We start from the raw sequence: 25,353 nt of genomic DNA, 5'->3' as shown, positions 1-25,353 counted from the left end.
GGCAATGATGTTAGCATGGTTATTTAGCATAAACAAAAATTTAAAGAGCAAATAATTCATCTATAGATCTTTTGGGGAAATCTCTGGTTACATGGTAACATTACCTGCAACCTTACTGATTTCACAACCATGTTAGCGGTACTGTAACCTAATGTGTCAGCTGTAACAATACCTTTCCCTTACTTCTCATGCTACTAATAATTGTAAGATTACGTAACCATAATTAAACACAACAATTCTTTCCTAAAATTAATGAAAGTAACTCCACGGCCCTCCTCGTCCACCGAGAATGATACTTCACGCTTCAGTCCATCACAAATATGCCATCATTGAACATTTGTCTGTTATGTAACATTCAGTAACCACTCAATTGTAAATAAAATTTGGTATAGTTTGATGCTCTAATGTAATCTAGTGACCATTAAGGTTTACAGCTGTTCCATATGTAAAAATAATCCATACATGTTATCTAACAACGAGAAGGAAGATGATTCACTACCTTTCAAATTATTATTCCTTGGCATTATGGCCGGCTAGACTCACTGCTAGCATGATCCTGAGTCCTGCTACTACTTTGCAAGAATGTGAATAACTGCATCACAATAAGTGAAGAAAAAAAAAATTTAAGATGGTGAAGGCTTATGTTTTCTTCTTATTTATTTCAACCAGTGGTGTATTTTTCTAGTATTCTTATTATTTCATAATCCTGCATTGTGGAGGTTTATGGGTCTGTTTATTATTCATGCGCATATATATATATATATATATATATATATATATATATATATATATATATATATATATATATATATATATAGTCGAAGAGCCACATCATTTTAAATTTTCAAAGCTTAGCCTCCACACATCAGTGAAAAAATATGAAAATATACCCTTTACCAAAACGATATGTTATTGATTGATTATCATACAAAAAATACGGTAAGATCATTCATTGGACTTAATAAAGTATATTATGATCATATTAAGTAATGCGAGACATGAAAGCAGTTCCTGCATGTCAATAAGGGAAGCAGATGTAAACATGGCGGACAGCGGTAGTCACCATTATTCTAGTTCGGACAGTAGAGAAGACTCAAACAGTCAAGATGCCACTAAGCTACAGACGGCAAATATCTTCAGAAACGACGGCTCATTTATGGAAATGTTTAAGAAGCTGCAGGAGGACCAGAAGAAGAAGGAAGAACCCAAAGCAAGTGTGGCTGGCGAGACGACGGCGGCCGCGACCCCAGAGGACGACGGTGGAGCGGCAGCCCTCGAGCCCTCGTCCAAGGACCAGCCCAAGAAGACATCCTTAAGTTTTGTAAGACCAGGCTACCATAGCATTCATTATGCTTTTACCATCACACCTTGTCTTAGTAATGTAACTCTGCCTTTCATTCCAGCTCAGACTACTCATGACGTTCTGTTATTGCAGGATTAACTTTTCCTGATTTCAGGCAAGATCAGATTTGTTTTTCAGATATCAGTAAGACTGTTGGATAAGGTGTATATCAGAGTCTGTAAAGAGAACAAATGATACTTAGTTTTGTGTAAGCAGGAAGATCATCTTAACCAACAGGAAACGGCAGGTGCTGCTCCAGTTGTATACTAACACTGTATTGTCTATGTTTATATTAATAGTGGAATACTAGTGTAATACAATGGTCTTGGTGACTTTGATGTGGCTAACAATTTACTCTTTCATGATTATGGAAAACAGTGATATGAATTTGAGAATGTATCATTCAATGTGATTCTGGCACTGTGGAGAAATTCTTTAAGAAGACAGCCGTTGTTAAGATTCTAGTGCAGGGATGCCATTCTCAGTGGTAATGGAAACGGGAGTTGACAGTTTTGCCTTTGTGCCACATAGTTAATTTATAGGTCTGCAGCATTATTAAGGAGCTTCAGGTTTAGTTCTGCAGTTTCAGATAAGCTAATAAAGGAAAGTTTTGAAAATTAAGGAAAATGTAGTGTAGATTCATAGAAAAGTTAATTATCTTCAGAAATCACAGACTATCCATAGCAGCTTAGATTTACCTTCAGTGCTACACTTGAAAAATAACAATATAATTATTATGTGTTCTGTAGGGCTGCATGATCAAATGTGTTCATTACTGGATTCATTTGAATACAAATTTATGAAGTTCAGAAAAATTAAGGGGTATTCTAACCTATTAAAGATGTTAGAAATAATTCTGTAAATCACTAGAACCATTGACAACCTCATCTAACATCTAGCTGCCTAATCGTATACTTTGATGCTGTAGATGAAAGGTACCAAAGCTTTTTGTGCTCTGTTTAAGAGTGCTAGCCATTGGAAATTGTGCATCTACCTGTATGTAAGCATTGCCTCATGACCATGTTTTACCCATCAATCTCTCCACCTATATACACACAGTGGCAGGGTATCCTCTTCACCCATATATTTTTATGAACTGAGTTTTGCTGCCACAATTCCTCAAGGGTACATGGGTGCAAAATGCCTTCAAAGGAAATATCATGTTCATCTGTTTTACCACATGGCATTGAACCCATAGCCAGAATTTTACTAGGGTTAAGGGACAAGTTTATTGGGATATAAGATTGGATGGAGAAAGACTGGAGGAAGTTAAGTGTTTTAGATATCTAGGAGTGGACTTAGCAGCAAATGGAACCATGGAAGTGAGTCCCAGGGCGGAGAAGGAAACGAAGGTTCTAGGAGCAATGGAGGACGTGTGGAAGGAGAGAACGTTATCTCAGAGAGCAAAAATGGGTTTGTTTGAAGGAATAGTAGTTCCAAGAATATCATATGGTTGTATGGCATGGACTAAACCTGGGCATGTGAAATGTTTGGGGTAAACCATGGAAAGTTCTGTGGGGCCTGGATGTGGATAGGGAGCTGTGGTTTAGGAGCGTTACAAATGACAGCTAGAGAATGAGTGTGAATGAATGTGGCCTTTTTTGTCTGTTTTTCTGGTGATACCTCACTGTAGCAGGGGTTAGCAATGCTCTTTCCAGTGGGATGAGGTAGCGCGTGGAGTAGATGAAGGCAAACAGGTATGAATATGTACATGTGTATATATGTATATGTCTGTGTATGTGTATGTAGATGTGTATATATTGATATGTATATGTGCATGTATGAGCATTTTTGTATATACATGTGTATATCAGTGGATGGGCCATATCTGTCTATTTACGTATTTGTTGTACTTGATCGCTGTTTCCTGCGTTTGCGAGATAGTGCCCGGAAACAGATGAAGAAAAACCTATCCACTCACATGCATATGTTTGAAGGAATAGTAGTTCCAACAGTGTTATGTGGTTGTGAGGCATGGGCTGTTGATAGGGTTGTATGGAGGAGGTTATGTGATTGCGAGGCATAGGCTGTTGATAGGGTTGTATGGAGGAGGGTGGATGTGTTGGAAATGAAATGTTTGAGGACAATATGTGGTGTAAGGTGGTGTGATTGAGTAAGTAATGAAAGGGTAGGAGAGATGTGTGGAAATAAAAAGAGTGTGGTTGAGAGAGTGGAAGGGGGTGTGTTGAAATGGTGTGGACATATGGAGAGAATGAGTGAGGAAAGATTTACAAAGAAGATATATGTCTCAGAGGGAACAAGGAGAAGCGGGAAACCAAATTGGAGGTGGAAGGATGGAGTAAAAAAGATTTTGATTCATTGGGGCCTGAACATACAGGGTGAAAGGTGTGCAAGGAATAGAATGAATTGGAATGATGTGGTATGCTGGGGTCGACGTGCTGTCAGTGGACTGAACCAGGGTCTACTGCTTCTCCATGTTCCCTCCACCTCTGACATATATATATATATATATATATATATATATATATATATATATATATATATATATATATATATTCAAACCATTTCAACTTACCATCTTCTGCTCTCTCAAACACATTCTTTTTATTACCACACATCTCTCATACCCTTTCATTACTTACTCGATCACACCACCATACACCACATACTTTCCTCAAGCATTTCATTTTCAACACATCCACCCTCCTCCATACAACTCTATCTATAACCCATGCCTCGCGACCATATGATAATGTAAGAACTACTATTTCTTCAAACATGCCCATTTTTGCTCTCAGAGATAACGTTCTCTCTTTCCACACATTCTTATCTCTCCTAGAACCTTTGCCTGCTCCCCCACCCTATGACTCACTTTTGCTTCCATGGTAACATTTGCTGGTAAGTCCACTCCCAGATATCTAAAACACTTTACTTCCTCCAGTTTTACTTCATTCAAACTAACAGCCCAACTATATATTACAATGCCTCCAACAGCAAGGATTCGAATCTTGCACCATTTGCGTGGTAGCTGGGTACACTAACCACTTGGCTATGCTGCCCTTAGCCTGAAAAAAAAAAAGAAATTGACTGGTGTGTACAGAAAACAATAGAGGGGTTTAAAGGTTAAACATTTACTCTTAATATTTTTTTTAAAGTTACCAGATTGACAATGCATCAAAACTAGCTTTGGATATTGCGTTATTTATTTCTGCAGTTCTAGTGTAGTGTTATGGGAATAACAGAAAAAAATAGAGTTTGATATGAAACACTGTTATTTCTGTATTATTAAATGATAGGACAGTGTAATGATTATGGATATCAGGAAAATGCAAAGTTTATGAAATTGTGATAAATGTATAAAACCTAACAGAATCTCTTGTAATCAAACTCGCATGTAAGCCAACAGAACTTCACCCACCCTCGCCTAGCATCCAAGATTTATTGTTGAAACATACCAACATTATTGTGATCTGTTACTGGGAACAGCATGAAGTGGCTGCTTGGTATGTCATTTTTATTGACATTTGTGGGTAGCTTTTGTGATGCCCATCTTGGTTTTGTCCTTTAATCTTTGATCATAATAAAGTACTTATTGAAAATATAAATGTATTATAACTGAGAGGAAGGTTAGGTAAGATTTACTGAGGTTCTGTTGATGATTTACAATTGTTTTGCCATTGTTTACATTAATTAAATGTACATTTTTCTGATAATTATAATCCAGTATCACAAAATAAAATATGTTGCTCAAAATCATACTCCATAGCTTTTGTTCATTTTTTTTATACAGTACACTGTACTGCAGTCATAAAGTAGAATTATTCATTGTTCAAAGCCAGTTTTGATGCTTAGATAAACTGGTAAATTACAGTACCTATTTTTCAGAGGACATCTAGCTTGTACTTTATCTGATAGAACAGTTAAGTGATGTTTTCATGGGTTCTCTTGATTTCTAAAAGTATTTCACATACTTTTTCCCTAACTTCCCATTTTTTGCCTGTTCTGTATAACCCTCACCATTAAACTTTTTTTTATGTATAAAGTAATACCTCAAATAATGCTGCATATAATAAGATATATAGAGTAGACATCCTTAAACAAATATTACTGAAGTAGTTGTAGAAAACAACAGAACCCCATGAAAAGTTCTCCTACCAGCTGAGATTTTCCTTATTTCCAGTGTTATAGCTGAAGTATACCAGACATAACTTGATTTTATCATTATACCAAATGCCTGAATATGTAAACAAAGTGAGTATTTAGTATAACTACTGCCCAAGCTTCCAACTAGCAGCCATTGCACATGATTCCAGCAGCTCATCACATGACGCTGGTGTATTTGTTCTGTGAATGTCAGTGGTCAGGGTCATTATGTGAGGTTTTTATGTTTTGATTTATCAGGCATTTCATTTACATTTTCCCTTATTTGCCTAGCCTAGCCTAGCCATTTCAACCTTACATATTGCAGATTTGAAAATAATGGTCCAGACAAGTTTCTTTGGTCTCACTTTACTATACCTACATTATACTACCACTGTAAAATGAAATTAAATTCATATGTGATTGTCATAGTGTTGTAAAACTGAAACATTACTAGTGTTTCACTTTAATGATTAACCTCATATTTTCTCAGATCTTCATACACCCATCTCAGTTATTTATTTCAACCCGTTTTCAGTATAATGTAGTCATTGGTTGGTTTTCATTGTCGTGTCAGTGAAGCACCTGTTGATGAAAAAGTAAACATGCAGTTGTAATGGTGTTTGTCACACATCGCTGCCTGAGTCGAGTTGAGGCACAGTGTTTTAAAACTAGTGGCTATATCTGGCCTGAGACACTGGTAGGAAAAAAATTTTATGACACTATGGGGTGAATTTGCATTTCACACTCAGCAGTGTTTGATATTTAGGCAGATATTCTGTATCTTGTTTTTTGCATTCCTAAGGTTAAGATGAATAATGACTCAAATTACTCTCCTGAGTCTCACTTTATTTGAAGAACTGTACACCATACTGTCTTTGCAAAATGAATAATTGAAATTTTAAGTGATAGAGATGGGTCATTAAACATTACCATACATTTTACATTTATCTTGTGTATGGTGAATGACTGACAAACACAGCTTAGACCTGTGAGATTTTATTCATGTGAGTTTGTTTGTAGAGGATGATTTATGTGAGAAATAGTAATACAGATAAATTTATTATAGTCTTTGAATGCTAGGATGTTGTTGCAATCTAGGACTTGATTAGTAATGTTGCTAGTCAGTGATCAAGATTTGCCAGATAGTCATTACAAGTCGGTATTACATTTTTGCATCCTGTTTAATTTTTGATGTAGGTTTTTGGCATTTTGTTTTTTCAAGTTAATGCTTGTAGAGGTATATATATATATATATATATATATATATATATATATATATATATATATATATATTTTTTTTTTTTTTTTAACTACTTGCCATTTCCCGCGTTATCGAGGTAGCGTTAAGAACAGAGGACTGGGCCTTTTTTGGAATATCCTCACCTGGCCTCCTCTGTTCCTTCTTTTGGAAAATTAAAAAAAAAACGAGAGGGGAGGATTTCCAGCCCCCCGCTCCCTCCCCTTTTAGTCGCCTTCTACGACACGCAGGGAATACGTGGGAAGTATTCTTAATCCCCTATCCCCAGGGATAATATATATATATATATATATATATATATATATATATATATATATATATATATATTTTTGCTTTGTCGCTGTCTCCCGCGTTTGCGAGGTAGCGCAAGGAAACAGACGAAAGAAATGGCCCAACCCACCGCCATACACATGTATATACATACATCCACACACGCAAATATACATACCTACACAGCTTTCCATGGTTTACCCCAGACGCTTCACATGCCCTGATTCAATCCACTGACAGCACGTCAACCCCGGTATACCACATCGATCCAATTCATTCTATTCCTTGCCCTCCTTTCACCCTCCTGCATGTTCAGGCCCCGATCACATAAAATCTTTTTCACTCCATCTTTCCACCTCCAATTTGGTCTCCCACTTCTCTTCGTACCCTCCACCTCCGACACATATATCCTCTTGGTCAATCTTTCCTCACTCATTCTCTCCATATGCCCAAACCATTTCAAAACACCCTCTTCTGCTCTCTCAACCACGCTCTTTTTATTTCCACACATCTCTCTTACCCTTACGTTACTTACTCGATCAAACCACCTCACACCACACATTGTTCTCAAACATCTCATTTCCAGCACATCCATCCTCCTGCGCACAACTCTATCCATAGCCCACGCCTCGCAACCATACAACATTATATATATATGGATAGAGTTGTGCGCAGGAAGATGGATGTGCTGGAAATGAGATGTTTGAGGACAATGTGTGGTGTGAGGTGGTTTGATCGAGTAAGTAACGTAAGGGTAAGAGAGATGTGTGGAAATAAAAAGAGCGTGGTTGAGAGAGCAGAAGAGGGTGTTTTGAAATGGTTTGGGCACATGGAGAGAATGAGTGAGGAAAGATTGACCAAGAGGATATATGTGTCGGAGGTGGAGGGAACGAGAAGTGGGAGACCAGATTGGAGGTGGAAAGATGGAGTGAAAAAGATTTTGTGTGATTGGGGCCTGAACATGCAGGAGGGTGAAAGGAGGGCAAGGAATAGAGTGAATTGGATCGATGTGGTATACCGGGGTATATATATATATATATATATATATATATATATATATATATATATATATATATATATATATATTTATTTATTTATTTATTTATTTATTTATGATAATTGCTGTCTCCCGCATCGGTGAGGTAGTGCAAGGAAACATGAAAGAATGGACCAACCCACCCACATACACATGTATATGCATAAACGCCCACACACGCACATGTACATACCTGTACATTTTAACGTATACATACATATACATACACAGACATATACATATATACACATCTACATAATTCATACTTGCTGCCTTCATGTATTCCCGTCGCCACCCTGCCACACATGAAATAGCACACACACACACACACACACACACACACAGTAGGGTTCAGTATGGTTGAGTTACAAGTTAATTGGGAGGTAAGTTTGAATGGAGAAAAAATGGAAGTGAAGTGTTTTAGATATCTGGAAGTGGATTTAGCAGGAGATAGAACCATGGAAGCAGAAATGAATCACAGGGTGGGGAAGGGGGTGAAGGTTCTAGGAGTGTTGAAGAATGTGTGGAAGGTGAGAACATTATCTCAGAAAGCAAAAATAGGTATGTTTGAAGGAATAGTGGTTCCAACAACGTTGTATGGTTGCGAGGCGTGGGCTATGGATAGAGTTGTGCGCAGGAGGGTGGATGTGCTGGAAATGAGATGTTTGAGGACAATATGTGGTATGAGGTGGTTTGATCGAGTAAGTAATGTAAGGGTAAGAGAGATGTGTGGAAATAAAAAGAGCGTGGTTGAGAGAGCAGAAGAGGGTGTTTTGAAATGGATTGGGCACATGGAGAGAATGAGTGAGAAAAGATTGACCGAGAGGATATATGTGTCGGAGGTGGAGGGAACGAGGAGAAGAGGGAGACCAAATTGGAGGTGGAAAGATAGAGTGAAAAAGATTTTGAGTGATCGGGGCCTGAACATGCAGGAGGGTGAAAGGAGGGCAAGGAATAGAGTGAATTGGATCGATGTGGTATACCGGGGTTGACGTGCTGTCAGTGGATTGAATCAAGGCATGTGAAGCGTCTGGGGTAAACCATGGAAAGCTGTGTAGGTATGTATATTTGCGTGTGTGGACGTATGTATATACATGTGTATGGGGGGAGTTGGGCCATTTCTTTCGTCTGTTTCCTTGCGCTACCTCGCAAACGCGGGAGACAGCGACAAAGTATAATAAAAAAAAAAATATATATATATATATATATATATATATATTTTTTTTTTTTTTCTTTTCTTTCAAACTATTTGCCATTTCCCGCATTAGTGAGGTAGTGTTAAGAACAGAGAACTGGGCCTTTGAGGGAATATCCACGCCTGGCCCCTTCTCTGTTACTTCTTTTGGAAAATTAAAAAAAAAAGATAATGAGAGGGGAGGATTTCCAGCCCCCCCCCGCTCCCTCCCCTTTTAGTCACCTTCTATGACACGCAGGGAATAAGTGGGAAGTATTCTTTCTCCCCTATCCCCAGGGATAATATATATAATTATTCTTTCTTTTCTTTCATACTATTCACCATTTCCCGCATTAGCGAGGTAGCGTTAAGAACAGAGGACCGGGCCTTAGAGGGAATATCCTCACCTGGCCCCCTTCTCTGTTCCTTCTTTTGGAAAAATTAAAAAAAAAGAAAAAAAAACGAGAGGGGAGGATTTCCAGCCACCCGCTCCCTGCCCTTTTAGTCGCCTTCTCCGACACGCAGGGAATACGTGGGAAGTATTCTTTCTCCCCTATCCCCAGGGATAATATATATATATATATATATATATATATATATATATATATATATATATAAATAACTGCAGAAGCTGGTGACTGAGTTTGGTAAAGTGTGTGAAAGAAGAAAGTTAAGAGTAAATGTGAATAAGAGCAAGGTAATTAGGTACAGTAGGGTTGAGGGTCAAGTCAATTGGGAGGTAAGTTTGAATGGAGAAAAACTGGAGGAAGTAAAGTGCTTTAGATATCTGGGAGTGGATCTGGCACCGGATGGAACCATGGAAGCGGAAGTGGATCATAGTGTGGGGGAGGGGGCGAAAATTCTGGGAGCCTTGAAGAATGTGTGGAAGTCGAGAACATTATCTCGGAAAGCAAAAATGGGCATGTTTGAAGGAATAGTGGTTCCAACAATGCTGTATGGTTGTGAGGCGTGGGCTATGGATAGAGTTGTGCGCAGGAGGATGGATGTGCTGGAAATGAGATGTTTGAGGACAATGTGTGGTGTGAGGTGGTTTGATCGAGTAAGTAACGTAAGGGTAAGAGAGATGTGTGGAAATAAAAAGAGCGTGGTTGAGAGAGCAGAAGAGGGTGTTTTGAAATGGTTTGGGCACATGGAGAGAATGAGTGAGGAAAGATTGACCAAGAGGATATATGTGTCGGAGGTGGAGGGAACGAGGAGAAGTGGGAGACCAAATTGGAGGTGGAAAGATGGAGTGAAAAAGATTTTGTGTGATCGGGGCCTGAACATGCAGGGGGGTGAAAGGAGGGCAAGGAATAGAGTGAATTGGATCGATGTGGTATACCGGGGTTGACGTGCTGTCAGTGGATTGAAGCAGGGCATGTGAAGCGTCTGGGGTAAACCATGGAAAGCTGTGTAGGTATGTATATTTGCGTGTGTGGACGTATGTATATACATGTGTATGGGGGTGGGTTGGGCCATTTCTTTCGTCTGTTTCCTTGCGCTACCTCGCAAACGCGGGAGACAGCGACAAAGCAAGAAAAAAAAAATATATATATATATATATATATATATATATATATTGTTAGGGAGGTAAATGCAAGAGTCCTGGAAAGAGGGGCAAGTATGAAGTCTGTTGGGGATGAGAGAGCTTGGGAAGTGAGTCAGTTGTTGTTCGCTGATGATACAGCGCTGGTGGCTGATTCATGTGAGAAACTGCAGAAGCTGGTGACTGAGTTTGGTAAAGTGTGTGGAAGAAGAAAGTTAAGAGTAAATGTGAATAAGAGCAAGGTTATTAGGTACAGTAGGGGTGAGGGTCAAGTCAATTGGGAGGTGAGTTTGAATGGAGAAAAACTGGAGGAAGTGAAGTGTTTTAGATATCTGGGAGTGGATCTGTCAGCGGATGGAACCATGGAAGCGGAAGTGGATCATAGGGTGGGGGAGGGGGCGAAAATTTTGGGAGCCTTGAAAAATGTGTGGAAGTCGAGAACATTATCTCGGAAAGCAAAAATGGGTATGTTTGAAGGAATAGTGGTACCAACAATGTTGTATGGTTGCGAGGCGTGGGCTATGGATAGAGATGTGCGCAGGAGGATGGATGTGCTGGAAATGAGATGTTTGAGGAAAATGTGTGGTGTGAAGTGGTTTGATCGAGTAAGTAACGTAAGGGTAAGAGAGATGTGTGGAAATAAAAAGAGCGTGGTTGAGAGAGCAGAAGAGGGTGTTTTGAAATGGTTTGGGCACATGGAGAGAATGAGTGAGGAAAGATTGACCAAGAGGATATATGTGTCGGAGGTGGAGGGAACGAGGAGAAGAGGGAGACCAAATTGGAGGTGGAAAGATGGAGTGAAAAAGATTTTGTGTGATCGGGGCCTGAACATGCAGGAGGGTGAAAGGAGGGCAAGGAATAGAGTGAATTGGAGCGATGTGGTATACAGGGGTTGACGTGCTGTCAGTGGATTGAATCAAGGCATGTGAAGCGTCTGGGGTAAACCATGGAAAGCTGTGTAGGTATGTATATTTGCGTGTGTGGACGTGTGTATGTACATGTGTATGGGGGGGGGGGGGGGTTGGGCCATTTCTTTCGTCTGTTTCCTTGCGCTACCTCGCAAACGCGGGAGACAGCGACAAAGTATAAAAAAAAAAAAAAAAAAAAAAAAAAAAATATATATATATATATATATATATATATATATATATATATATTTTTTTTTATATTATTGGAAAGAGGGGCAAGTATGAAGTCTGTTGGGGATATATATATATATATATATATATATATATATATATATATATATATATATATATATATATAAACAGACATATATACACACTGTACACACTCATACTTGCTTGCCTCCTTCCATTCCTGTCACTACCCCACCCCACTGGAAGTAGCATCACTACCCCCTGTTTCAATGAGGTAGCACCTGGAAAACAGACAAAAAAGGCCAGATTCTTTCACACTCAGTCTCTAACTGTCATGTGTAATGCACCAAAATCACAGCTCCCTGTTCACACTCAGGCCCCACAGACCTTTCTGTGGTTTACCCCAGATGCTTCACATGCCTTGGTTCAGTCCATTGACAGCACGTCGACCCTGGTATACCACATTGTTCCAATTCTCTCTATTCCTTGCACATCTCTAACCCTCCTGTATGTTCAGGCCCTTATCGCTCAATCTTTTTCACTCTCTCCTTCCACCTCTAATGAGGTCTCCCATATCTCTTTGTTCCCTCCAACTCTGACATATATCATCTTTGTCAGGCTTTCCTCACTCATTCTCTCAATATGTCCAAACCATTTCAACACACCCTCTTCTGCTCTCTCAACCACACTCTTTTTATTTCCACACATCTCTCTTACCCTTTCATTACTTACTTGATCAAACCACCTCACACCATATATATTGTGTTTGAGAAAGTGTGGGGACCTCGACAGTAACTGCATTGGTAACCTCATCCTCTATGTTGTATCCTGTTTAATGTTTTTGTCTCTCTCTACTTTGACTTTATTCCTAGTGTCACTGTTTGAAGCATCCTTCAGTCTTTTGCACCCTTAGTCTTACCTAAGTTTCTCCCTTTGGAAACGTCTGCATCCGCTGTCGATATATAGTTGTGCTGTTGAGCAGTGCATAGATGTATGCGTTATGTGATTATATGTAGAAAAATTAGATGTTTAGTGTGTACATTATTAAAACTGAGCTGGAACAGGACATTGTGTCTATTTTTTAAAGGTAATGCATTGTACTGATCGTGATAGACTGTCATACTTATCAGCAGGAATCTTTTCTTATCTTAATGGATTTCACTTTAAAAAAATTTTAATATTTTGAATTTTGGAAATTACAGTAAAATTCTGATACTGGATTAACTTTTGGACAACCCTTCTGTGTCTCAAAAAATGTTTAAGTAATGGTATTCATTCCCCCATAGATTGAATTTTAGAATAATGAAGGTTTGACAATGTGCAGCAGGCAAAAATATATCTAAATATGAGAAATTACTACAGCTCATTGACAGACTTATGTATGGCAACTTGGGTTACCATTTTATAAGTCAGACTTTAATCCAAGTTCCCAAGAGGATAGTCCAAGCTGGGTAGGATGTTTATCTACAGTATTGAATTTTATCTCATCAGAATTTTACTGTATTAAAATAAATATGTTACTTTTAAGTCCAGTCTTACACAGTGTATATTGAATAGTTTGTGCAACTTATAGTTTGACTGGCATTTATTGAGTTTCCCATCATCTGAGACCTGTGAGTTCCTCCTACCTCAGAGAAACTTTTTCAAGGAATTTGATTGAGCTTTAACTTTTTTCATCTTTTATTCATTCAGTTTTTTTCACAGTACCCTTCATACTTAATAGCAACTTAGTATATAGATTTCTGGATACATCATGTAACAGCATTAGTTAATGTCGATAGTTTTATTTTATATTATTTCTAAGAATGAGATTGAATTCTTAGCTGTTGCTGTAGTTACCAGCAATTGAATAACTAAGTTCTAATTGAAACTGTAAAGAAATTTTAATATTCTGACAGAAATGTTTATATTTTGTTAAAGTATAGCTAAGAATTCAGACCATATGCATCAGGAGGGTTGATGGGCCCCGCAGGTGGAGGAGCAGACCTGCTTGTATTGTGCTGGATGGTTGTATGTAGTGTGACATAAGGCCAGAGTGCAGTCAATAGTGCCATGGCCGAATTTGGTTCTTCCACAGAGCATTGGTGTGATCAGCGAGATGGTCAGCAGAGCTTGCCAAGGATAAAGTCAAGGTCCCCCTGGACTGGTGAGTCTTATGGGGAAAGATGGGCCCAGTCTAATGGAGGTGAGCTTGTCTCTCCGCAGGTGGGCAAACGGCGGGGCGGGAGAATCCTGGCCACTGGGATGGTCAAGAAGCAGCGGAAAGAACCAGTGAGTGAACCGGTAAGTCCCTTATTTCAGTTAATTGATTATTGTTCATTTGTTTGGTTAGGTTTTGGATCATCAGTAAAGTGAGTTTTAATTACTATACTAGCTCAGATTTCTGATGGGACTGTAACACACTTAATGCAAATATTACTTGTAAAATGAATGGCTCATTTTATTTACAAATACTCGATATATGCATGTGTATGTGGGTGGGTTGGGCCATTCTTTTGTCTGTTTCCTTGCGCTACCTTCAATGCAGGAGAGAGTAACTGAGTATAATAAATGAATAAATACTAGATAAAATGATACAGATATGAGTCTCAGTAATATGAATGATGGATGAATAGAGAAAAATGAATGAAGACATGAGTAATGCAGAGATCATGTATAGATTTAAGAAGTTTTATGATTTTAGAGAATGTTCAAGAGGTAGGTCCCCATTTCTTGAACTATTTGTTTGTGTGTGATTACTTATTTTTATGTACAAGTTTAGAAGATAGGACCCATAAGTGTCAGATGCCCCTCCCTGTACTGTACTGGTTAGTATTTACAAATAATTAAGTTGTGCATGCACACACATAGACAAGGCCTCATGAATGTAGAACTCATTGTACTCTACAGAGGTAATTACAAGTTGCAAATACAGAAATCATTTCCTTTAAAAAACTATAACAGAAAGCAGATATTTTATAAAAACCAAGGAGATTCTTAAGTAGTAACAGGTTGGAGAAGGATAAAATGTTCAAAGTTGGGTTGGGGAGGACTTGCGGACATTAATGGAAACTTGGAAAACAGCAAAGAGAACAGATGTAAGGAAATGTATTTAGTAATAGAATGACATTATTGGAATTCAAGTGGAAATGTAAGGAATTTGAATATTTTCAGAATAAGGCTAAACCAATGTTTTTTTTTTTTTTTTTTTGAGGGGCAAAGCAATGTGAGTTTGTTCCTTTTTCATGTTTACAGATAGATACCTTAATTACACACATTCATGCTAGTTGTTTTATATAGCCCGAGAACCCATTTTATGGGACTTTTGCAGCTTTGTGCTGCATTTAGAAACAGGAAAATGATTGACTACTTGGGATTTAGAAGTTCTGCAAAATTGCACTGCCCTTGTCAACTGATGATGATACAGCCTTGCTGAAGGTGGCTTTTCACTCAGTGAAACCACAAGGCGAAATCTGGTAACACCCACTCACAGGCATACTATGCCACCTGATGGGTATCAGCTTTCATATTTCCACAAAAGTAATATTACTGTATGGATTATAAATTTTATAATGTTTCTAATTTTCCCTTGACACCAGAGCCATCCAAGTGATGATAATTCACATATCACTGTAATATTGAAAAGAAACTCAAAAAGAGTCTGTAGAAAGGAAATGGTGCTTGATAAAACTTCAGTCTGCTTAGAGATGAATACGGATACAATGATGAATTTGTGTGATTGCCCTGTAGCACATTTATGTCTGTCCCTATATATGTCTACTTCTATAGGCCTTTGTTCTGGGAGCGTTGAAGAATGTGTGGAAGTCGAGAACATTATCTCAGAAAGCAGAAATGGGTATGTTTGAATGCATAGTGGTTCCAACAATGTTATATGGTTGCGAGGCGTGGGCAATAGATAGAGTTGTGTGGAAGAGGGTGAATGTGCTGGAAATGAGATGTTTGAGGACAATATGTGGTGTGAGGTGGTTTGATCGAGTAAGTAATGATAGGGTAAGAGAGATGTGTGGTAATGATTAAAAGAGTGTGGTTGAGAGAGCAGAAGAGGGTGTTTTGAAATGGTTTGGTCACATGGAGAGAATGAGTGAGGAAAGATTGACCAAGAGAATATATGTGTCAGAGGTGGAGGGAACGAGGAGAAGTGGGAGACCAAGTTGGAGGTGGAAAGATGGAGTGAAGAAGATTTTGAGTGATCAGGGCCTGAACATGCAGGAGGGTGAAAGGCGTGCAGGGAATAGAGTGAATTGGAACGACGTGGTGTACTGGGGTCGACGTGCTGTTATTGAATTGAACTAGGGCATGTGAAGCATCGGGTAAACCATGGAAAGTTTTGTGGGGCCTGGATGTGGAAAGGGAGCTGTGGTTTCGGTGCATTATACATGACAGCTAGAGACTGAGTGTAAACGAATGTGGCCTTTGTTGTCTTTTCCTATATATATATATATATATATATATATATATATATATATATATATATATATATATATATATATACCTCGCACACATGAGGGGGGAGGGGGATGGTATTCCATGTGTGGCGAGGTGGCGATGGGAATGAATAAAGGCAGACAGTGTGAATTGTGTGCATGGGTATATATGTATGTGTCTGTGTGTATATATATGTGTACATTGAGATGTATAGGTATGTGTATTTGCGTGTTTGGACGTGTATGTATATACATGTGTATGAGGGTGGGTTGGGCCATTTCTTTTGTCTGTTTCCTTACGCTACCTCGCAAACGCGGGAGACAGCGACAAAGCAAAATAAAAAAGAAAAATGTATATGTATATATATATATATATATATATATATATATATATATATATATATATATTTTTTTTTTTTTTTTTTTTTTTTTTATACCTCGTCGCTGTCTCCCGCGGTTGCGAGGTAGCGCAAGGAAACAGACGAAAGAAATGGCCCAACCCACCCCATACACATGTACATACACACGTCCACACACGCACATATACATACCTACACAGCTTTCCATGGCCCACCCCGGACGCTTCACATGCCTTGATTCAATCCACTGACAGCACGTCAACCCCTGTATACCACATCGCTCCAATTCACTCTATTCCTTGCCCTCCTTTCACCCTCCTGCATGTTCAGGCCCCGATCACACAAAATCCTTTTCACTCCATCTTTCCACCTCCAATTTGGTCTCCCTCTTCTCCTTGTTCCCTCCACCTCCGACACATATATCCTCTTGGTCAATCTTTCCTCACTCATTCTCTCCATGTGCCCAAACCATTTCAAAACACCCTCTTCTGCTCTCTCAACCACGCTCTTTTTATTTCCACACATCTCTCTTACCCTTACGATACTTACTCGATCAAACCACCTCACACCACACATTGTCCTCAAACATCTCATTTCCAGCACCTCCATCCTCCTGCGCACAACTCTATCCATAGCCCACGCCTCGCAACCATACAACATTGTTGGAACCACTATTCCTTCAAACATACCCATTTTTGCTTTCCGAGATAATGTTCTCGACTTCCACACATTTTTCAAGGCTCCCAAAATTTTCGCCCCCTCCCCCACCCTATGATCCACTTCCGCTTCCATGGTTCCATCCGCTGACAGATCCACTCCCAGATATCTAAAACACTTCACTTCCTCCAGTTTTTCTCCATTCAAATTCACCTCCCAATTGACTTGACCCTCAACCCTACTGTACCTAATAACCTTGCTCTTATTCACATTTACTCTTAACTTTCTTCTTCCACACACTTTACCAAACTCCGTCACCAGCTTCTGCAGTTTCTCACATGAATCCGCCACCAGCGCTGTATCATCAGCGAACAACAACTGACTCACTTCCCAAGCTCTCTCATCCCCAACAGACTTCATACTTGCCCCTCTTTCCAAGACTCTTGCATTTACCTCCCTAACAACCCCATCCATAAACAAATTAAACAACCATGGAGACATCACACACCCCTGCCGCAAACCTACATTCACTGAGAACCAATCACTTTCCTCTCTTCCTACACGTACACATGCCTTACATCCTCGATAAAAACTTTTCACTGCTTCTAACAACTTGCCTCCCACACCATATATTCTTAATACCTTCCACAGAGCATCTCTATCAACTCTATCATATGCCTTCTCCAGATCCATAAATGCTACATACAAATCCATTTGCTTTTCTAAGTATTTCTCACATACACTCTTCAAAGCAAACACCTGATCCACACATCCTCTACCACTTCTGAAACCACACTGCTCTTCCCCAATCTGATGCTCTGTACCTGCCTTCACCCTCTCAATCAATACCCTCCCATATAATTTACCAGGAATACTCAACAAACTTATACCTCTGTAATATATATATATATATATATATATTTTTTGCTTTGTTGCTGTCTCCCGCGTTTGCGAGGTAGCGCAAGGAAACAGACAAAGGAAATGGCCCAACCCACCCCCATACACATGTATATACATACGTCCACACACGCAAATATACGTACCTACACAGCTTTCCATGGTTTACCCCAGACGCTTCACATGCCTTGATTCAATCCACTGACAGCATGTCAACCCCGGTATACCACATCGCTCCAATTCACTCTATTCCTTGCCCTCCTTTCACCCTCCTGCATGTTCAAGCCCCGATCACACAAAATCTTTTTCACTCCATCTTTCCACCTCCAATTTGGTCTCCCTCTTCTCCTCGTTCCCTCCACCTCCGACACATATATTCTCTTGGTCAATCTTTCCTCACTCATTCTCTCCATGTGCCCGAACCATTTCAAAACACCCTCTTCTGCTCTCTCAACCACGCTCTTTTTATTTCCACACATCTCTCTTACCCTTACGTTACTTACTCGATCGAACCACCTCACACCACAAATTGTCCTCAAACATCTCATTTCCAGCACATCCATCCTCCTGCGCACAACTCTATACATAGTCCACGCCTCGCAACCATACAACATTGTTGGAACCACTATTCCTTCAAACATACCCATTTTTGCTTCCCGAGATAATGTTCTCGACTTCCACACATTCTTCAAGGCTCCCAGAATTTTCGCCCCCTCCCCCACCCTATGATCCACTTCCGCTTCCATGGTTCCATCCGCTGCCAGATCCACTCCCAGATATCTAAAACACTTCACTTCCTCCAGTTTTTCTCCATATATATATGGATGTTAATGTGCTGAGAGGTGCAACTGGAGGGATGTCTGATCATTATCTTGTGGAGGCTAAGGTGAAGATTTGTATGGGTTTCCAGAAAAGAAGAGTGAATGTTGGGGTGAAGAGGGTGGTGAGAGTAAGTGAGCTTGGGAAGGAGACTTGTGTGAGGAAGTACCAGGAGAGACTGAGTACAGAATGGAAAAAGGTGAGAACAATGGAAGTAAGGGGAGTGGGGGAGGAATGGGATGTATTTAGGGAATCAGTGATGGATTGCGCAAAAGATGCCTGTGGCATGAGAAGAGTGGGAGGTGGGTTGATTAGAAAGGGTAGTGAGTGGTGGGATGAAGAAGTAAGAGTATTAGTGAAAGAGAAGAGAGAGGCATTTGGACGATTTTTGCAGGGAAAAAATGAAATTGAGTGGGAGACGTATAAAAGAAAGAGACAGGAGGTCAAGAGAAAGGTGCAAGAGGTGAAAAAAAGGGCAAATGAGAGTTGGGGTGAGAGAGTATCATTAAATTTTAGGGAGAATAAAAAGATGTTCTGGAAGGAGGTATATAAAGTGCGTAAGACAAGGGAGCAAATGGGAACTTCAGTGAAGGGCGCAAATGGGGAGGTGATAACAAGTAGTGGTGATGTGAGAAGGAGATGGAGTGAGTATTTTGAAGGTTTGTTGAATGTGTTTGATGAGAGAGTGGCAGATATAGGGTGTTTTGGTCGAGGTGGTGTGCAAAGTGCGAGGGTTAGGGAAAATGATTTGGTAAACAGAGAAGAGGTAGTAAAAGCTTTGCGGAAGATGAAAGCCGGCAAGGCAGCAGGTTTGGATGGTATTGCAGTGGAATTTATTAAAAAAGGGGGTGACTGTATTGTTGACTGGTTGGTAAGGTTATTTAATGTATGTATGACTCATGGTGAGGTGCCTGAGGATTGGCGGAATGCGTGCATAGTGCCATTGTACAAAGGCAAAGGGGATAAGAGTGAGTGCTCAAATTACAGAGGTATAAGTTTGTTGAGTATTCCTGGCAAATTGTATGGGAGGGTATTGATTGAGAGGGTGAAGGCATGTACAGAGCATCAGATTGGGGAAGAGCAGTGTGGTTTCAGAAGTGGTAGAGGATGTGTGGATCAGGTGTTTGCTTTGAAGAATGTATGTGAGAAATACTTAGAAAAGCAAATGGATTTGTATGTAGCATTTATGGATCTGGAGAAGGCATATGATAGAGTTGATAGAGATGCTCTGTGGAAGGTATTAAGAATATATGGTGTGGGAGGAAAGTTGTTAGAAGCAGTGAAAAGTTTTTATCGAGGATGTAAGGCATGTGTACGTGTAGGAAGAGAGGAAAGTGATTGGTTCTCAGTGAATGTAGGTTTGCGGCAGGGGTGTGTGATGTCTCCATGGTTGTTTAATTTGTTTATGGATGGGGTTGTTAGGGAGGTGAATGCAAGAGTTTTGGAAAGAGGGGCAAGGATGAAGTCTGTTGGGGATGAGAGAGCACCATTTTACAATCCATAAGTAATTTTACTTCTTGTAAAAATATGAAACATCCATTAGATGGCCTGGTATGATAATTCCTGTTTTTGGTATATGTCAAACACATATTGAATCAATTTTTTTTCTTGATTTTGTGTTTACTTATTACTTAATGTGTCAGCCATTAACACTAAAGTTTTAAAGGTACTGTATTGATCTGCCTTTTGATTGTTTGTTTTGAAAGAAGATTAAACATGAAGGGAAATAGTGTTGTGGTTGTGCATGAAAAAGGGAAGTTGGAGTGTAAAAATATGTTGGATTGACGGAAGATGGAGAGTTAAGGTTTTGAATGTAATAAAATTTTTGGGTTGATGCTCTTGGATGGACTGGGGTCTCATATAACTGAAAGTGTGGGAGAGGCTAGAAGATTGGTAGGAATTTTAAAAGACTAGAAAAATATGGACCATAAGATGTAGGAGGGTTTGTTAGACATGTAACTTGTGTTAATGGATGCTAGTTAAATTGATAAAAGGATGATGAAATGGAATGATTTGACATGTTTAACTAAGACATTGAGGACGTAGATATTAAAGATCTTTCAATAGTGTTGAAAATGTAATTGAGTGGAAATAAATACAGTACACAGTATTGCCTCCCAAGTCTAGATGTAAAGGATATTGGACCTTCCAGAACCTGGACTCTGAAAACCTGCCAGTATCCAGGTAGCGAAAAAGACACCATATTAGATTGTAAATATTTTGTTTGTGTGATTCCTTGCTACCTGTCAAAATGCTGAGTGCTGATTGATTGACTTGTGACAAATCCAACACAAAAAGTAACAAAAAGCACACAAATTATTATGTGCAATTTTTCTCCCAAAACTTGGATGAGATCATAGATTTGACACTCATGCACACTTTATAGTCCAGGTTTGAAGGTATACTGTAGAGGAGTACTGTACTTCTGTGAAAGGAATGTCTTGCAGATGAAGCATCTGCATTTTAAAGGGAGGATATGTATTTAAAATTTCCAAATGAAGTTTCAGACATACTGTAAAGTAGGTTAAGGAATACATTTAGATGTGTATGTAATTCATGACTGTCTGATAACATTTTGGAAGGCAAGTATTGCATGAAAAATACAAAGCTATCCTTTGTGTAGACATCTTGTTTTTAGAAACATCTAACATAAAATATTCTTTTTATTTTTTTTTAGCAAGAACCCGACGATGGAAAAACTGATGCCTGGTCCCAGTATATGAGTGAAGTTCGAAAATACAGAGAGCAATCATGTGAGGAAGAAGGAAAAAGACGACCTTTGGTTAAGTGATTCGTCTCAAAGCCTTTTTTGTGACAAAAAATTTGACGTGCTAGGTTCAAAGCCTGATGTAACTGATGATTGAGAGTAATCAGTCATTAAGTTGATAATGCAAAAGAAGATCAACCTTATTGCAGGTTATTTGAAATTTATGTAAATTTTAGGTTTAGATTTTTTTACCATTTATAAAATGTTTAACCAGCTTTTGCAGTTGGTTTACCAGTCCTCAGATATTTGTCAGTCTTAGAGCTCAAAATTGGAGTCATAAACATCCAGGCTTATGACTAAGTGATAGATATATTAAAATGTAATTTTGTCGTCAAGAATTTCAGTTGTAAGTTCATTCTGAAAAAAATTGTGGAACAAGGACAAATTTATTTTGCTCTAGTATTGTTCTTGGCAGTTTACCAGTTTTGAACACCACTTCGTGATATTAAAAGATATTAAAAACGATATTTTATGTATTCGTTTGCTAAAACTTTAGTGACATTGAGTAATCTTTTTCATCATTAGCTGTAGGGAAGATATGATTTAGTAATATTAAGAAGGCAAATGTATATACTTTATAGCCTGAAGACTTCCTTTGCTGTAATTTAGATTTATTTCATGCAAAAAGATATAAGCCCAAAATTAATAACGTGTAACGTACTTGTCTGAAAGGACATTGATCAAGTCATTAGCAAGAGTCCTCTTTAACTGATGCTAGAAATTCACACTTTTCTTCCCAATTGCTACCATGTTTTATGCCATTGTCATCATCCAGCAACTGTATGGCTGTAGTCCATCATTTATTTTAAACCATTGAAACTGATTATTTTTATTTCTTTGGAAACTTGTATTCCACTTCAGTTCATCCAGAGTTGGAGGGAAAAAAGACACTGAAAATATTCTCAGGTTTGCTGTGCAGTGTGCACATGAATTTTGTATACTTAATTTTGTAAGTATAGTAATTAGATATATCTTCAGAACTTAATTTAAGTGATTGTATGTTTTCATGGCTATATCTACAATGTTTGCCTTTATCCTACTGAATGGGCCATCTACAGGCAAGGGCCCATGTCGTACTGCGGTACGACAGTCATCAATAACAAATTACCCTGCTGTCTTGCCATTGTTGGAACTCAGTTATTTTATACATGGTGTATAAACTCCATTCCCATTTGTGAGTTAGATGACATCCCTTGAACTTTTTTCAAAATCCGGCTTATCTCCATTAGATTTTGATGTCTATGTTCATAATTTTTGTGATGTAACATGACGCACAGGATTAGCAATATTTACTTGTGTATCCTGTGAGTTGCTGTTGCATCACCTCTGATGCTACAGCATAGGAATTCTACCATACAACATTCTGTATATTTCTTATGCCATTCCCATAACATTTCCACATTGATGAAATATATTGCAAAGGAAAGTGCTTCAGCCAAATTTTTCATTGATTATTTTTTCTATTTTGAGGATTTTTGTTTTTGAACCTTGAATCTTTACATGAAAGGAATGTGAACATTCCTTTCATACACATATGAGTAACAGTGGCAGAATGATTTCAGTCTTTTAGGAGAAAAAACTAAGTTTTTGATTTCTGTAGTTTTGTGTTTACATGGTATTAAGAATTGCCATACAGTGCCAGCTGTTGAATGTGAAATGCTTGGAAAATTTTGAACAAATAAAGATTGAAACACTTGAAAATTTGTTTATTTTTTTTTTGCTTATTTTGAGATTGCAAGTTTTTGCCATTTTATAGAATAAAGAAATCATGAAATACTTAGTTAATTGTATATTTGTTAGTACAAAGATAATTCTAGGGAATGGCATAAACAAAGTTATATTCAAAACATGATTTTGTCATTATTCTCACAACTTACAGCATTTACTCCAAGTATTTAAGCAGTTAGTATCAATTTTATAAGCTCCAAGCTCTGAATCTGCTTTTATGGAATGATCATCACCATCTTTTTGAGCCTGTTAAATGAAGAAATTTGGTATCATGGTAGCTTAAAATATTAAACATGAGAGTTGGTGAGTTAATGAAGGATGATGCCATATGGACCAAAACATGTGCCAGGTGAAAAATGCTAGAAGGGGAGGTGTCAAAAAGATTAATGGGAAAAGCAGAAGGAAGGATTAATGGCTTGAAGGAATCTCCTGAAGAATCAGGAAATGATTTAACGAAGTTTAGTAAACAAGATATGTAAATATTTTCTTTGATTCTTGTTAGCTGTTAATTGCATGAGCAAGGTGCCACCAGGAAGATGGAGAAAAGGCCTGATTTGCTCACACCCGTCATGTGTAATGTTCTGAAACCATAGCCCTCAATTTTTGTATTTTTTCTCTAGGTTGCTTCGTTTGTCTGTTCAGTTCAATGACAGCACGTTAATGCCTGTTTACCACATTGCTACAATTCTCTCTCTTGCACTCTTTTCACCCTCCTGTTTGTTCAGTCCCTGATCACTCGAATCTTTTTCACTCCATATGTTTATATCCATTTTTAATTACGACAGTACCCCTTTCTGAAAGACTCTTGAGTGTTGCCAAAGACCCCTTTTCCTGGGGCTCTTGCTGCCCAAAGCTGCACAACCCATAGTAATAGGGACAGGATGGATTCATCTGAAGCAAGTTCTTTAATGAGACAACAGTTTTTTTTCATGTGACAGTTACACAGCCTTGCTATAGATGACTTTCCCCTTGTGGTGTTACCTCACATAGGCAGAGTCCAGCATCACCAGTTTGGTAGTAAAAATTCTAATAGGTTTTGCACCGTAATTATGAAAAATTCATAATAAAATTCTTAGGCCAGTCTTACCTTATCCTTGTATGTATTTCCTGAAACTTGTCTGAGGAAGGCTATATACAGGAAAATTTCCCAGTTTGGTTATATAACACTTTGATTTAATGGATTTCCAGTGCAGAGTAAAGCTTTACAATTACCAATAAGGGTAATAGAGGAAAATACCGAGACTAAAGAAGTGTATATCACTTTGACAAGGAAAACAAAGCAATATTTTTGAACATTGTATAAACAACCCTTTATTATTGAATAAAAAATCAAAATTATAAATACGATTGCTTACAATAGCAAATAGCACTTGAATTGTTTTTGCTAAAGTGTTCATCTCGCATGCAAACATCCACAAATTGGCTCCAGTGTCATTTTGTTGCAGAATTCTCCAATAGAAAAAAGCTATACTATTTGGCATTTAACTGCCTGGAAAGCTCTCTCTGAATTTTTAGTGCATGCCCTAGTACAAATGCATACTGTAGTAAACGTTATCTGCACAAATTTATCCAGTATCTCTCTGCCTGCTATTGAGATTTCTTGAAAATTTGCTCCAGTATAGTAGTATTTGGCACTGCCATTCAGCAGAAATGCTTAATGTTGCTGCTAAGCTTATGTTGCTATCCACCACTGCAGTAATTTAGACATCACATGATAACTTTAAAATGTTTTCTGATCCATGACATCAAGGCTGTTAACTCTAGCAAAATGTCCATCTTATAACAATGGAGTGAAACATGAGTAAACTGCACCAGCTCTGTGTCAAATGAATGAAATTTCTATATTAAAGAAAAGTGAAGCATATTAGTTTG

At 38.5% G+C, this 25,353-nt stretch overlaps 1 protein-coding gene across 1 annotated transcript; it reads left to right on the top strand.

Annotated features, from left to right (window-relative positions):
- Positions 1 to 1,002: 1,002 nt before the first annotated feature.
- On the top strand, positions 1,003 to 24,567 carry LOC139758645 (telomerase RNA component interacting RNase-like). Its single transcript, XM_071680193.1, has 3 exons — positions 1,003 to 1,321; positions 14,036 to 14,113; positions 21,664 to 24,567. Exons 1-3 carry the CDS (start codon positions 1,016 to 1,018, stop codon positions 21,775 to 21,777), a joined length of 498 nt encoding a protein of 165 aa, XP_071536294.1. The 5' UTR covers positions 1,003 to 1,015; the 3' UTR covers positions 21,778 to 24,567.
- The last annotated feature ends 786 nt before the right edge of the window (positions 24,568 to 25,353 follow it).

This window comes from Panulirus ornatus, chromosome 31 (assembly GCF_036320965.1).
Source record: "Panulirus ornatus isolate Po-2019 chromosome 31, ASM3632096v1, whole genome shotgun sequence".
Classification (NCBI taxonomy): Eukaryota; Metazoa; Arthropoda; class Malacostraca; order Decapoda; family Palinuridae; genus Panulirus; species Panulirus ornatus.
The sequence above is the reverse complement of the archived record's forward strand: the minus strand, read 5'-3'. Positions and strand labels throughout refer to the sequence as shown.

Excerpts from the sequence above, each read along its gene's own strand:
- LOC139758645 (XM_071680193.1), top strand. The coding sequence starts at position 1,016 with ATGTCAATAAGGGAAGCAGATGTAAACATGGCGGACAGCGGTAGTCAC. Across the intron at positions 1,322-14,035 it reads AGAAGACATCCTTAAGTTTT|GTGGGCAAACGGCGGGGCGG; the intron begins GTAAGACCAGGC and ends GTCTCTCCGCAG. Across the intron at positions 14,114-21,663 it reads AAGAACCAGTGAGTGAACCG|CAAGAACCCGACGATGGAAA; the intron begins GTAAGTCCCTTA and ends ATTTTTTTTTAG.